This window comes from Leptidea sinapis, chromosome 46 (genome assembly GCF_905404315.1).
Source record: "Leptidea sinapis chromosome 46, ilLepSina1.1, whole genome shotgun sequence".
NCBI lineage: Eukaryota > Metazoa > Arthropoda > Insecta > Lepidoptera > Pieridae > Leptidea > Leptidea sinapis.
The window spans coordinates 4,326,700-4,343,118 of record NC_066310.1 but is presented as its reverse complement, the minus strand read 5'-3'; the positions used below and the strand labels follow the sequence as shown (position 1 = coordinate 4,343,118).

The following is a 16,419-nucleotide window of genomic DNA, read 5'->3' as shown; positions in this document are numbered from 1 at the left end:
ACGAAAAAGTTTGAGACGATGTAATAAAAGTTTCACTTTAAAAAGTATACTAGCTAGTATACTACTAACAATACTAGCGTATAAAGAAACAAAGCTTTCGAGAGAGAAAAAGATCTAAAGGACAAACAAAAAAAAAGGTGAAACAAGAGCGGGACGGCCGGCGGGATTGTTTAATCTCGCAATGCATGATGTTTCTCCACTGTAGAACCAAAAATGACACGCGGGAACTGGGAAGTCGCGTCAGTTTGAGACGCTAAGCGAGCGAGCGAATTGCTCTAAAATGCGTTCCGCGCGTAATTCGCCTCAGTTTGAACAGAGCTTAATGTTGTAAAATGGCTATGCGAGGAAATATTATATTATATAAAATTCAGCTGCTGGTATTAATCAAAAGAACTGCTCTGAAAACTTCACGTGATATATGCTGTAATCGCCACCTCGACGCAACAACAACGTGTGTGTTTCCATAGATATATACAAATCAATTATATTTTTTTTATATAATTATATATTACTCATTGTTAAGGCAGCTTTCGTGAGAATCGTTTTCATTCAAACATTTTTTCTCTGACTTACTTTGCAAATCAGACTAACACGAAAAAGTCTTTTCATTTTTCGGTTTAATATGTAACCTATGACACTTTATTCATTTTATTAAACTGAATTTAAAAAAAGTTTAGCTCGAAGATGTATAATAATAGCACAATAGTAAATATCTCGACGAAGCCACAGGTGAAAAAGGCGATCATTGTGTGCGGTCAATAAAGCGTAACAAAGCCTTCTGTACAAGGTCGACAGTCCTGTTTCAATGTTATCTCAGGCCGATATAATGTTGTTCTATTCAACTGGTTTTCGTACATAACTATTAGTAGTTTGGCACCAGCTATCTTCCAATGTTTCGTAAGTAATTTAACTTTCTCAAATCACTTTGGGATTCCGAAAGGCAGTAGGAGGCTCATTTGCACACGATGCTGGCTAGATCATGGATACCACAAGCAGTAATTTGTAAGCATGATTGTGTTTCGGTCTGAAGGGCGGCGTATGGCTTGTTTCCACTCTGAATAAGAGTGAAGTGTCATCCATAAACAAAATAACCCTGTGTTTTTTTCTACAAAAGGTAAGGTAAATCATTAATGTAAATAAGAAAGAACGGTCCAAGAATAGACCCTTGTACAATCATACTGAGTCACATAATCCCACGAATTCTCCTGCCATTCACATCAACCTTCTAAATTCTATTATTTACATATGAAATCAAAAGATTGACTGGAGTTCATTTAATACCATAGGGACATAACTTCCTGACCAGTGTTGAATGTTGAACACGATCAAAAGCCTTAGATAAATCACAGAAATACCAGAAGTGCATACTGTGATTCCTCCCAGGCCTTAAAGATATTTTGGATTAGGTCCAACACCTGCACTAAATTATTTTATATGCAGTAACTTAATGTGTTAACTTACAGTGTTAAAGTAAGTCAGCATTTGGCTTTAAAACAACAGGACAGTCTTTATTCGGGTCAGAAGTGCAACCCGATTTAAATATTGGGGTTATTTTACTATATTTGAGAAGTTCAGGAAACACTCCACAGCTATTAAAACTATTGTACTTAATTTATGGTGCAATGACATTAAAAATTACTGAACTTATTATTATTTCAGAAATGCCTCCGTTATCAGTCGTTTTTTTTTCATATCTAGATCTACATTTGAAAGTGTTGATTATTTCTGCGGTGCTAACTAAACTGACTTGCATACTGCCTTGCCTTACCTATGGTTGTCAGACCTGGGCCCTTACCCAAAAACAACTAAGTAAGTTAAAAGTTTGCCAAAACTCAATAGAACGAAGTGTAGTCGGGGTAAAGCGCCAAGACAAAGTGCGGTTGGATCATATCAAAGGAAAAACTAAGTTCAAAAGCATAGAGAAAACAATACGCACTTTGAAATGGAAATGGGTAGGCCACTTTATGAGGGATGAAACACCAAAATGGACTAGATCAATAACTGAATGGTACCCCAGAGGAGATAAGAGGAATAGAGGAAGACAGTTCATACGATGGGAGAATGAACTGAAACAGATAGGAGGACCACTATGGAATAGAATAACAAGGAACCGGAAAGAATGGAAGACCTTGGAGGAGGCCTTTGTCGAAGGACAAACAGTTAACAGGAAGAGGACACAGACTGTTTAAAAGTTACTGCTAATAATTAGGTTATTAATATAGTTATGTAAGATAAATTAATTAATTAAAATGTTTTATAGTATGTCTATTAGCTAGTAAGTAAATTTTTGTTTTGTTAACTGTAATGAAGGCTTTATTATTACTATTATTATTTATTAACTAAACTGAAATTAAAATATTGCTAACATTCTTTTACATTTTCCAGAAAAAGTGACTCAGTAACGCTGGTGGAGGAGAAAAGAGTGTTTATGATAAAAACTGAAATTTCAGAAAAGAAATTCTCAAAAGTAGAAGCAAGCTCAGACTGGATTTTTACATATTTTTTTATGTAGGTATAGATACTCACATTCAGTCTCATGACTGTTCCTGTTGATCCCTCTGATCTGTTCGTTCACGTAGTTGTTACTTTTGGGCACGTTAAGAGCGCTCCGGATGCCGACCGAGGAGTTGTCCAGGTGTCCAGGGCCTATCTTGGGCACGTGGCTTGAGCAGTACACCTCCTTGTCTTCTGTCCAGTGCTGATTGTTGTAGTACGTCTGTCAAACGATTTAATAAAAGTTAGGCTGCGGCTAAACAAGATTGTTTAACTGTTTATGTCAACTATCAAGGGCCTCCTATTGGTAGCCCTGACCTCTAAGCTGTAGGTTCCGGGTTCGAATCTCAATAGGTGAAAATATTTGAATGATGAATATTTCAGCTTGCATGACTTCGTTCTATCAAAAGTTAATAGTAAAAATTAAATAAATGTTATGTTTTTCCGAGTGATCCCGTTATTTATGTACGACATGTATATTAAATCTGTAATATCTTCGTTTCGTTCATTTAAATTACATGCGGTAATGGGCTATATTGATATATATATATATATATATATTTACAGTGTAGGTACTTAACTTTGGATAATAATTGATTCTGTATTACTTAAAATCGCTTCGTACATAAGGCACTTTTTCTCGTCAAAAGTAAAGGATGCAAAATGCTTATGGTGAGTTATCCGTAAGAGATAAACATATTCCATTCCGTTCTTATGTGTAGACCTTTTTATGGTGTACAATACTGTAGTGCATTATTTTGATCTATCTCGCCGGGTTTGCTATGTAAGTGCAAAAAAATTACATTTACAACATCACATACGAAACCTCTAAAATTATCAGTATTTCTCTTACTATATTATGCATGTTTTATACATATAAACCTTCCTCTTGAATCACTCTATCCATTAAAGAAAACCGCATCAAAATCCGTTATGTAGTTTTATTTATATAGCACGCTCTATGCTTAGATAATTTGTGTGAAACTGCCTCAATTACAAAAGAAAGTAGGTGATTATTCACCCATTGATAATAATACGTAGCGGTTCGAGATTTTTTAAATTCAAGCATTTTGGAGACTCAAAACTAGAACTGAAACACTTTCCACCGTATAAAAATAGTTTAAAATTTTAAAAAACACGCTTTGTTTGAAAAGTTAGTAGTTGAAATTTAAAATGAACATTAATTCCTGCCTTATGGACTATTATCAAATTAATGTATTGTCATCGGTCCTCGATAAATCTACGAAGTTTGAACCAAATCTGGCCGTTAAAAGTGGGTCAAAATCGCGCCCAAATGAGGCGCTTATAAACAAATATACATACAGGTGAAGCTAATAAGAAGCGTAGGGTGCCGACAGAAGTGAAAGATTGAACAATTACGACGTATTTATTGAAGCGTCAGGAAATATTTTGCTGTGCAGGAAATACTTTTATATGAAGTATTTTTTTTATACTAATGTACACAGGTGTCGGTAACGGTTAATTGCCATCTTAAAAAATGCCAAAATGCATTTGTACCTAAGTACATCCACAATATATGTGCATTTTTTAAGACATTAAGGGAAGAGACGAGCAGGACGTTTACCTGACGGTAATCGAAACATCCTGCCCATTACATTACAGTGCCGTTCAGGACTCTTGAAAAACCTAAAAATTCTGAGCGGCACTACAATTGGTCTCGTCATCTTGAGACAGAAGATGTTAACTCTCATGTGCCCAGTAATTTTACTAGCTACGGCGCCCTTCAGACCGAGACATAATAATGCTTACACATTACTGCTTCTCGGCAGAAAAGGGCACCGTTGTGGTATTCATAATCTAGCCGGCACCCTGTACAAAGGAGTCTCCCACTGGTACTTAAATATACAGAGGTGTCGGTAAGAGTAACAGTGTCGGAAGTTCAATAGTTTTTACTCTTTTTTCCCCGTCTTAAAAAGGGAGTGATAATGAAAAAAATATTGCAACTACATTTGGTAAATGTCATTAAGCTACATCAGTTCGTAAAGCTGCTTTGAAATGGGGAGAAGAACTGAACAAGAAAGTCCGAGAGTTGCATAAATACTAACATCATTTGAATTAAACTCCGATTAAAATCGTAAATTATTTTATCTAATTTATTTTCATTAAAACGATTACAATACTAATTACATTAATCAAGTACATTGCTATTGCTAGACATTATTATGCGAGGACTCAAAAAGTTGGAGCAGCAACTGCATTAACACCTCAAGTCTGTTAGTAAATAGATCACAATTAGGGCGGGCTTCTACGAGGCGATTAAACAAATTCAAGACTCGAGGTACGGGAGCAGCAGTGCGTGCTAACGTGCGACACGGGGGTACTGCCAGAAGATGGTGATTTCTGCTACGACTATAATTGTCCGGAGTAATCGAATCAGCTCATAATGAATATCAGGGGCATCTATTAAGCCCCGGCTAATTTTAAGTAAGCTAGTTGCTTGGTCGAGGGCCCGTCTGGTTTCTAGTGTTGTTGTCGCCGTCGGGTATAAACGGAAACGTTTATACAGGGGCAATTTTTTGGTTTTAATGAAAATAAGGGACGAGACGGGCAGGACGTTCAGCTGATGGTAATTGATACGCCCTATCCATGACAATGCAGTGCCACTCAGGAATCTTGAAAAACCCAAAAATTCTGAGCGGCACTACAATTGCGCTCGTCGCCTTGATACAGAAGGTGTTAAGTCTCATTTGCCCAGTAATTTCACTATCTATGGCGCCCTACACACCGAAACACAGTAATGTTTACACATTACATTCTAATTCATTAAACTCATTTTAAAGGAGCCACTGGTAAAACTGGTACTTTTTAACAACTAACCAATTTGCAAACAGAGTTTAATGTGTTGTTTAGAACAATTCTTTGGTATAAAATATAGTTACTAAATATTTATTTGGCCTTGTAAGCGTGTACTTTACCGAACAATGGTGAATACGGGCTCCGAAACCTAATGTGATCATGCATGGCTGTGTCACGCCTAATGCTACCGACAAAACGAACAATCCACCATAAAAGACAGCTTTACATACAATACGTTTATTATTAGCCCAACATAACTTAATTTACCTTTGACAGAGTATCTTTATCAGTAAGACTAAAGATTTTAGGTCGATGCGGGGCTTTACTAAGATAAAAAAGATCTAAATTCTGAGAAATGCTTATATTATTATTTTTTCTGTGTAAGAGCTATAGAAAAGTAAATATAAAATAGTGTGTGTGCACTTCTGTGAGCACGTAAGAAGATGGCGTTTTAACGCATCGTAGTTTTACGCACCATCGCGGGAATAGTCAGAGAAGCTTCCTAGAACGTCGAGATTGGATGAAATCTCGATTTACGGAAAAAAAGTGACGAAAAGTTTAAAAATTACTGTTATCTTATGCATTTTATCTAGTTAGTAGTAGCAAGCAGAAAATACGAAAATCAGTATAACCCTAAATCTGATTTATTGCACAAATTTTAACCGAACTTTGTCCGTTCATAATATACTTATAAATTGTAAATGTAAAGAAACCATGCGATAGAAACTTTGTGCATATTATGCAGATTCTATATGATAAACATTTATTTTACAAATTTGTAAGGATTACTCAAAAACACATATAAGATGAAGTTTTATGAAATATCTGTACGTTATTTTTCGTTCAATTATCGCTCTCTCTTTCTTGTCATCAACAGGCGGTATGCGTTACATCAGTGTTTTCCAATCTTTTTTAGCCCATGCCCCACCTGTTCCCTTAAGAAATATAAATGATAAGTTTTAGGAAGATCTAATATTGTATAAAATTCTCGTGTCGCGGTGTTTCTAGTTAAACTCCTCCGAAACGGCTTGACCGACTCTCATGAAATTTTGTGTGCATATTGGGTAGGTGTAAATTTTAAGGGGACTACCCTTAAAATTTACACCTACCACCTACCCCAATTTTTATTTATCACGTAGGGAAACACTGCGTTAGATGAAACAGCATTATTTTCGACCATGTTTGCGTTGACAATAGACAGGACCGGGAAGGACCCTTTTAAATCATTATTTTCTACTAAAAACTCAAAAGATTTTCTATTAAAGCGTTTTACTTTTACTAAATTCTTGTACTGTTCGGGTTGTTATGTTTACAAGTATATAAAGTCTCGTTGGGTTTCTTTCAGATTCTAAATAAAAAACAAATTTGACTAAAACTCTTCGAATTTAAATTTGGAACTCTATAAGAATATAATAAAATAATAACATAGTGAAGGTTGTCGGCCTTTGATTCATGACTCGTGCATATGACTCACCGTGTTTACTTTTCGCAAATGTATAACAATTGATTTGAACCGTGTTTCGGTAGAAAATAATACATACTAATGATGATTTTTAAAAAGACTTATAGGATTTAAAATTAGGATTTACCAGTGGGAGGCTCCTTTGCACAGGATGCCAGCTAGATTATGGGTACCACAACGGCGCCTATTTCTGCCGTGAAGCAGTAATGTGTCAGCATTACTGTTTCGGTCTGAAGGGCGCCGTAGCTAGTGAAATTACTGGGCAAATGAGACTTAACATCTTATGTCTCAAGTTGACGAGCGCAGTTGTAGTGCCGCTCAGAGTTTTTGGGTCTTTCAATTACCATCCGCTGAACGTACTGCTCGTCTCGTTCCTTATTTCATTAAAAAAAAAAAAAAACAAAAAAAAATGGCCGTGTCGTTTCTGAAATCAAACTTTCAGACAATTATGCAGGGTTTTGTTATAATTTTTAATAATTTAACGGGTAACATTGGTAAAGGCGTCATGGAGGAACCGCGTTGCGGCAGCAAGATAGGCCGTGGTGACCCTGACAGTCTACGATACCTCCCCGTGGGCATTTTGGTAAACGTCTAACTAGCCGAGTGGTTAGCGATCTTACCTACTAAGCTAGAGGTCCCGGGTTTGAATCCCGGTAGGTGCAATATGAGGCATATAAATGATATGATGAATATGGATGTTTGTTTCCGAGTCATGGATGTTTATATGTATTTATGTATGTTTATGTAAGTATATTGTATTAAATATATCGTTGTCTTGCAACCCATAACACAGGCTATCTATGGGGCAAGATAATTTGTGTAAAAGTGTGTCAATAATATTATTATTATTATAAATAGACTTGCTGATAGTCAACCGATAAAAACAGGGCAGGTTTATTGGTTTAGTGTGCGTGACAAGCTACGTCATACACTCGCGATTTGTATGACACTTTGTGTTAGTGTGCGTGCATTGCTCAAAATAGAGGTGTAACTGTCAATCTCAAGTATCACACAATATACGTAGAAGTTGTCTGAGGAAATACCTTAGATCATTTATTATTACCTGCTGTTAGACAACCGATAAAAACAGGCCAGGAATATTAGATTAATGCGCGTTACAAGCTACACTCTCTACGTCTTACACTCGCGATTTTTTTAGAGGTTAGTTCTAAGCTCAATTTTTTTTCGACGTTTTCACAGCTGTCATTTTCTATCTAAAAATATAAATGATCTAGGGCCGTTTTCAATAACGTATCTCTAGTTACGGATATATTGCTATCACCGTTTAATGACAAGATCTTATCTATCCATAGTTATGTCCAATACAGTTATAGTCCAATGCTAATCTGTCAATGGGTTATTGAAATGTAAGTTAGCGTAAAAGGATAGATTTGTCTACATCTAGTAAGTTAATCTGAGGATAGATAGGTTATTGAAAACGTCCGGTAAGGTATGATCTAAAATATTTACCTTTAATGTGAGTTTGGTTCCGCACACAGCGCATTTAAAGCATCCACTGTGGAAGAAGGTGAAGTCCTTCAGTGGCCCCACTCTGTCGACCTGATACACTATCTCATTGCACCTGAAGCAGGTGCTCTCGTAGAAGTTGGGCCTATACATGATGGCCTCTAACTTTTCAACATCATAAAATCACTTCACTTCACTTTGGCACGGTATTTTCACTCACCACTTACACTAAAATTATTCATTTATTGTCAAGCAACACTCGTGTAGTAAATTATTTACTGAATTGTCTTTATTTAAGTATCAATTTGTTATTTTTATGATTATTTACACTTTTTGTATTTAACACATTGTCAGTGACATGTGTATCATATACTTTTTTAAATGTCACATTTGTATGTCCAATGCGCCGTTGTTCAAATTTGTCTAAAAAAATTATGAGTTAAATTAAAATAATGCGGTCTGTCAAAAAAAAAATCCTGTAAGTAATATTGTATTAATAAATAGTAGTTAAATGAAAACTAAAAAACACACTTTTCAGTTTGGTTTATTTATAAAAGCGTGTTTTTTTTTAGTTTTTATAAACTATTATTAGCTTTGTTGAATTATAAATTCTCTTTGGTATTCGAAAATTGCCTAATATTAGATAAATCGATTAAAGATAGTAACCTCTTTAGTAATCAGCCTCATAGACGATAGATGAAAATTATATATAAATTAACAAAAATCTTATTTTGCAAATTGAAAAATGGAATAATTTAATCAAATTAATGTATTGTCATCGGTCCTCGATAAATCTACTACGTTTAAACGAAATCTAGTCGTTTAAATGGGTCAAAATCGCGCCCAAATGAGTCGGTTACAAACAAACATAGATACAGGTGAAGATAATAAAGAGCGTGTAATATAATTAAGCGTTATTCTGCAAAAATATTTAATTCCGATAGTTTACTCTATAAAGATAATGTAAGACGCTTGTTAGGGCAATGGAGAGAACTATTCTCAGAGTTTCCCTTCGAGATCTAATCAGAAATGAGGAGAGAAGTAGGAGAAGCAACGCCACCGACACATAGTGCAAGGCACATAGTTCGACGGACAGATGGCCGTTGGGGCAGAAAAGTCCTCGAATGGCGACCACGTACAGGAAGACGCAGTGCTGGTAGGCCCCTCACAAGATGGACCGATGAATCGGTCAAGATCGCCGGAATACGCCTTATATATAGGCCTTTCTCCAGCAGTGGACGTCTTCCGGCTGATGATGATAAGACGCTTGCTTACACCTGACGTGGTATTTATTAGTTAAATAAGTATACAGCGATGTGAACTCTTAAGCCTTGTGTAAAGTTGAGGTTAATTTCATTTTTTTATGGCAAGTCTGAGGAGGACTAATGAGCTTATGAGTCAGCAGGTGGTAAGTGAACACAAAACACTTGAGTGGATGTTTGGTAGGTCAGGTCGAAAGGCTCTTCGGAACATCCACATAAATCCGGAAAGAAGAAACGTCATTTTTATACGCAGCGCTAAGTGATCTAACCGTTCCCAAAGTCACTTTATTCATGTAGGTCACGGAAATGACACAAATGAATGTCAAAAAATCATTTTTCTTCTTAAAATTACTGCCAGTTCGTAAAGGGATGAGCTAATAGGAAGAAGTGGCACAGAGTACTGGAGCCGTCTGGTGTGTATTTTAATTATTGAGAGTTATTCTAAAGTCATGATTGTAAGATAAATTACTGCAATATTCCGTTTACAAAGTAATCATACGTCATACCGTTTCGAGTAATTTTGTTGTCTTCACTTATTGTATGATATGTTAGGGATCTGTGTGACCTTTTTTAATGCATTAATTCGTTCTTCGGTATAAAATAATTGGTAAAAATTTCAACCATGTAGCAAAAAAAAAATTTGAATCTCAAACTCTAAATAATTTATATGAAATAATTTAAGCACGTTTTATTTATGAAAGCGTGGCTATAAATCACTAAAAATATGTAATCCCCGGATATTGATATTGTGATAGCCCGCCATATTAGTGACGTCAGTTCCAGGCAAAGACTTGCGTATACAACAGACAGCTCGATAATGCGGAACCAATTTTGTTTTGTTGTGTGCGTTAGCTAATACAAAGGAATAATAAAGGCTAATACTAAGGAGCTAATAACAAACGTGTAACAATAGATTCGCTGTCATTTTCTATCTTGCTGTATCTCAGAGTTGTTCTTCTCTCTCTTTCTTCTTTTTCTCTCTTCATACGCTAGCATAGCTAGTCTATGGTTCCAATCATATAGGTACTTCAAAAGACATCGATCAAAACTGTTTACTAACTTTGACTAGTGCCCACTGACGTCACTGACGGAAACGTGACAAAGTTTTTTTTAATGAAAATAGGGGACGAGATGAGCAGGACATTTAGCTGATGGTAATTGATACGCCCTGACCATTATAATGCAGTGCCGCGCAATTGCGCTCGTCACCTTGATCTTAGTCGAATTTGCCCGGTAACTTAGCTACGGCGCACTTCAGACCAAAACACAATAATGCTTACACATCACTGCTTCACGGCAGAAATAGGTGCCGTTGTGGTACCCATATAGGTACCATAACAGGCATCCGGTGCAAAGGAGCCTCCCAAAGGTAGAATGTTTCGTACAGTATTACAGTAAACTCATATGAAGTAGGTACAAGACGCATTAGTCATGGACTTATCCAATGAAACTGACCACGTTTTTTATCGATCCAAGTAACCCTCCATTTCCTCCCCTCAAACTTCATTTTAATTACACATACCGCTGAATGTATTTACTTGTATGTGTAACACTGTAAAACAATGTAATTGTTATTTAAAACAAATGACACTTCAATAATTGTTATGATTGAGTAAAACTTTCAAAGTTATATTAAAAGGCATAAAAGGCATTTATTTTCTGGAAATTGATTCATTTAGAATTCTTTTTGATGAAATTTCTAATAACTACTAGATACTACTACCGCTTCGGAAACAAATGGCGCTCTGAGAGAGAAGAAGCGGCGCAAGAAACTCTCCCAGCATTCTTTTTTTGCGCTCTTTTCAATAAAAATATACAATATTGTACAATCATTTCTATCGCTATAAAATAATCACAATCTAGTCCCAGGCTGTCCGATCATTTAGATATTACAGTGCTATCAGAGCGCCATTTGGTTTCGAAGATGATGTAGTAGAATTCAAATAGAATTCCAAAATTATTGATTTTGACAAGGACAAGTAACGAAAGATGAAGCGAAGACCTGCCTGAGATGGAGAGACAAGACAATTAATTACGAAGGAGTGCTATATAGTCCCGCACAGCATATTAAGGATGAATGGAGGAAGAGGAAGGCCATTGCCGAGCAGTGGGATTTTAATAAGTTACATAATTAGTTAGTAATTGTTTTATATTTCAATAGGCTTGCGTTTATAACTAAATACATAAAATGCCTTTTGATATAATAATATAAGTGCTCATATGTTTAAATTAAACGGGAGAAAAGTATTGCCGCTATCTCGCACTCGCTTGCTCTTTGTGGGATGTTTTTAACTTTTGGGAAAGTATTTTTGAAGTAAAACTTCTTAAGGGGCGACTACGAGGTAACTAGACGGCAATGTAACGACGGTTGGTTACGGCAAGATGGCGTCACGTTTCTGTATCATCCGGTTTTTGGTTTCTTCGTCCATTACTAGGAGAGGCAAAGGTTTCGAGCCCATACAGCCATATTCGTTAATATTCAATAACAACGTCATATTGATATGTGGTAATTATTAATCTAAACTTCAATTTCTTTTTTTTTTATGAAAATAAGGGAAGTATTACGTCTTACGTCGGAATTAATACGTCTTGCCTGCTGCGCTCGTTAACTTGAGACATAAGATGTCAAATCTCATTTTCCCAGTAATGTCACAATTTTAAATCATTTAAGTTTTCTTTAGTGTTAATTCCGTCAATATTTGTTTTTAAAACAATTCGACACGTGTTTCGCCTCTACACGAGATCTTTGCTAACTTGCAGTCTCGTGCCAGATTTTGGCGAGACAACACGTCCTGAGGATGCCTCGTGTAGAGGCGAAACACGTGTCGAATTGTTTTAAAAAAAAAAAATTAAATCACTTTATTTAATGAGTGAATATTTTAAAACGTGCAAGTGATATTAATGAATTATAAATAGGATATAAAATGAAAATAATAATCAGTTGTACAAAGTGTAAGTGTTTTTTTTTATAGAATAATATCAATATAACTCTATATCATTCTTTGTAAAATAAATAAAATCTCACATGTTAAAATAATATAACTATAGCCATTTTTTTATTCTTGGTAGAGAATGAAATACCAACTTGCTCAAAAGATGAGGTTATATAGTCAGAGAAAAAAAAGTAACAAAAAAATTAACAATGCTTCCTAGCTCTTCAGCAATACGTGAATGCTTAATTGGTAAGATGGCTTTAATTATTAATGTATATAATTATAATGTAAATAAGGGATGTAATAAATAAGGGAGCTGAATGAGGAAAGGCTATCTCTCACTTCAAGTTACTGAGCCTCGAGAGTCGTCGCAAATTGCATGGCCTAACGACTTTATACAAAATACTCGATGGCACAATTTCTACTACCCTCTAGTCGGATTTTCATCTAAGGTCTTCAAGACATGAAAAGCCTTTTACCATTCCGTGTCCTTCTATAGCCCTATCTATAGAGTTTGTCGTCAATACAATGCACTACTATTCGAAATCAGTGAAGTACCTGACATGCACAGTTCATCATCATCATCATCATCTAGTTTATATAAATTCCTTAATTAGTTTAAATTATTTAAATAGTCTTAATATTATTACTAAGTATTATTATTATTCACTTCTATTTGTCCAGATATATATTTTCTCTCTCTTTTTCTTTTATAATACTACATTACCTAAAGTAAATTTAAAAAATCGCTATTATTGTTGTATTTTCATAGTTATTAATTTATGCTTAACATGCTGTGTACACACCCTCGTGGAGCCTATCTTGTATTTAGCTGATAGTTTTTTTTGTTTATTATGTATTTGTTGTAATTCTGTTGTGTGTACCTGTTAAATAAATAAACAAATGAAATAAAATGTAATAATTTATCTGTTAAATTATTCATACAGTTAATTATTATTATTATCAATCGCGCGTAAGGATTGCACAACCGGACATACATAAAGACAAAATAGACAAGAATTCTATTAACTACTTTTTTAGATTCGTTATTGTTTGTAAAATATGTGCACAGCTTTCAAAACAAATATTCTTTTAAAAATATATCCAATACACAGTTTTTACTTTGTTTTGATTGTAAGGGGTGTTTCTTTTAGAGGTATAGAACTTTAAGTTGGCATTACTGTTCAAGATGGCGACCGATTTAACAGCTATATTATTTTATAAGCTAAATTGCATGCCGCAATTTTTGAAGTACAATGTAACTGAATTGAGAAGGGAGAAGTATAGTTTATCATATGTATTCTTTTATTTTGTAAATAATTAGTTACGCCCCTGTTACCATTTTAAGATTATGTTATTCCCTTGGAGTTTGGTGTTAGATCATCTGATTTTACCCTTAGTAATTACTAATCAGTACCTCGGATTTAGCTATGTTCATGTTTATATTCGCTAAAACATAATAAATACACAAAATACATTGCATCTAACCAGTATCCAGGGATGTGTTCGATTTCTATAAGTTTATAGAGCATAATTGAGGCTGTCTTTCTTCACAATTGTTTTCTGTTTCTCGACACAACTAACTGCTGTTTATTAGCGAATCGATACTTAACAACTGTATACCGCTTTATGAGATGTTGCTTCAAGGGTTAAGCTTAAGCGGGGAGTGCATGAATGTGCAAATTCAAGCATTTATTTAAATTATCAATTTTCTGTATTTTTTTTTGGGGAGGACTACCTACATGTTGCCCACTGGCCCTGTTCTCTTTCAACAACAGAGGAATGACAAGAAGTTGGTCAATCTTTAATGTCAGTATATGCATATCTTTTGAAGGTACATTTGTACAGGTACTCATTGCATAACGACCTTGAAATACATCGGAAGGACCGTTTTTAGATAAAAATAAAAACGCGTGTTATAACATAAACTATTTGATATTGAAATTGTTTCACTTGAGAAAAGCTTATGTTATTACTTAAATTTCATGTATTATTTATTATACATGTATGTTATATAATAAATAATACATGAAATATATTATATTTTATTTATATACATTATAATATATTATATTTTATTTTCAGTTACAATTCTTGAATATGTACGTTAGAATTTTGTGGATGTACATTATTAGTATCACTATTTAATCATATAAAAGTAACAATTGAGTGAGAGAGGAGGAGCCTGCCTACCGCTGCTGTATGTGTGAGAGAAAGGGAAGGCAGACAGACTGGCGCCGTAACGCGTAACGAAGCGGTTGACCTGTATTGGCTCACTTGATAGGAAATAAAGAAATCGCTGACCATAGACATCTGCAATACTATAGTTTTAGAAATCATGTAATGCCACTCGAGTTTTAAAGTGAAACTGACGAATATAGATTAAAAATATCAAATCGCTACCGCTTATAGCATGTACCAGAGAGTAATCATAAGTATTGGAGCGTGCCGACGTAATGATAGGCCACTCTTCGTCCGAATACCGTGATATTCCTCGTCGAACACGCGTGTACCTGTCGCATTCCGATCTCGCATAATCGTTCCACGTCTCAACGATATACCTACTCACTATGAATAATGCATTTGTTACCATTTACATATGAAGAGATATAAGCTTGCGAGATGTCTTATTTATATATAATAGTGCTAATTAAAACCCCTGTATCCCAAAATAATCTCTATCTAAGCTGAGAGTTGAACAAGGTATACAAGATTTATCAACGATACGTCACTCGAACGGTTGGCGTAGTGGTAAGAGCGCTCGCACGGAACGCGACGGGTCGTAGGTTCAAGTACTGCATCGTTTATAAATTTTGTTTTCAAATTTAATTTATTTATTTCGAAGAGTAAGGGTTATCACTTTAAAAAAAACATTCAAAATTGCCACGTATGCGAAATATGTGTGAGAGATTTTGCAGGTGGGCGCTGGTATTTAATAAACTACCTCATAAATGGTGGCATCACTTTAAGTCATAATGATGAATGACAAGAGGTTTGTCAATCTTTAATGTCAGTGTCAAGCTCATTGGGCAAGGGAGAGGGCTATGTTCGGAGTATCCCTGCGAGATCGAATCAGAAATAAGGAGATCCGTAGAAGAACCAAAGTCACCGACATAACTCCAAATGATTACGCAACTGAAGAGGCAGTGGGCAGGGCTCATAGTTCGACGGACAAATGGCCGTTGGGGCAGTAAAGTCCTCGAATGGCGATCACGTACCGGAAGACGGTAGGCCCTCACATGATGGACCAACGATCAGGTCAAGATCGCTGAATAGGTTGGATGAGGGCAGCGCAGGACCGATCATCATGGCGATCTTTGGGGGAGGCCTTTGTCCACCAGTGGTGATGAATGTCAGTGTACGTATTTCTTTTGAACGTAGGTATTTCTTGACTCATTCCATACAGACCTAGAAAGACAACGGAAGGACCTTTTTAGATAAAAAATAGTATATCAAAGTTGATAAACAGGCTCAGTGGCTAACTTGATGGGAAATAAAAACCGCCGACGATTAACATCAGCAATACGAAAGTTTTAGAGATAATGAAATGCCACATCGGTACTAGAGGTCCCGGGTTCGAATCCCGGTTTGTTTCCGAGTCACGGATGTTTATTTGTATTTATGTATGTTATTGTATTGAATATATAGTTGTCTTGTACCCATAGTACAGGCTTTGCCTAGTTTGAGGCAAGATAATTTGTGTGAGAGTGTGTCAATATTATTATTATTAATATAGATTAGTGGGCGCTGGTATATAATAAAATACCTCATAAATGGTAGCATCACATAATAATGATTGTTACGACTTACTCGAACGAAAACTGGTTGATATTCTGTGGAATTTATGGCCAAGTGTCAAGCGATTTGACATTATTGTCTCGCAATTAAGAAGAGTCAAGGACGTTTATTATACACTACCGATGTAGCAATAGTACAGATACCGGCACAAGTCATAAGCACGCTTTTCATTGGTCGTTCTGAAACG

General features: G+C 35.5%; 1 protein-coding gene across 3 annotated transcripts in view; it reads right to left on the bottom strand.

Moving 5' to 3' along the window:
• LOC126977925 (hillarin) overlaps positions 1-16,419 on the bottom strand; it is an 88,080-nt gene that overhangs the window by 58,454 nt on the left and 13,207 nt on the right. For all 3 annotated transcript variants that reach the window (XM_050826617.1, XM_050826615.1, XM_050826616.1), the window contains exons 2-3: positions 8,243-8,662; positions 2,527-2,716 (exon numbers count right to left, since the gene is read on the bottom strand). In XM_050826617.1, coding sequence (XP_050682574.1) covers positions 2,527-2,716; positions 8,243-8,392 — 340 coding nt within the window. In that variant the 5' untranslated portion in view covers positions 8,393-8,662. The remainder of the gene's footprint in view (positions 1-2,526; positions 2,717-8,242; positions 8,663-16,419) is intronic.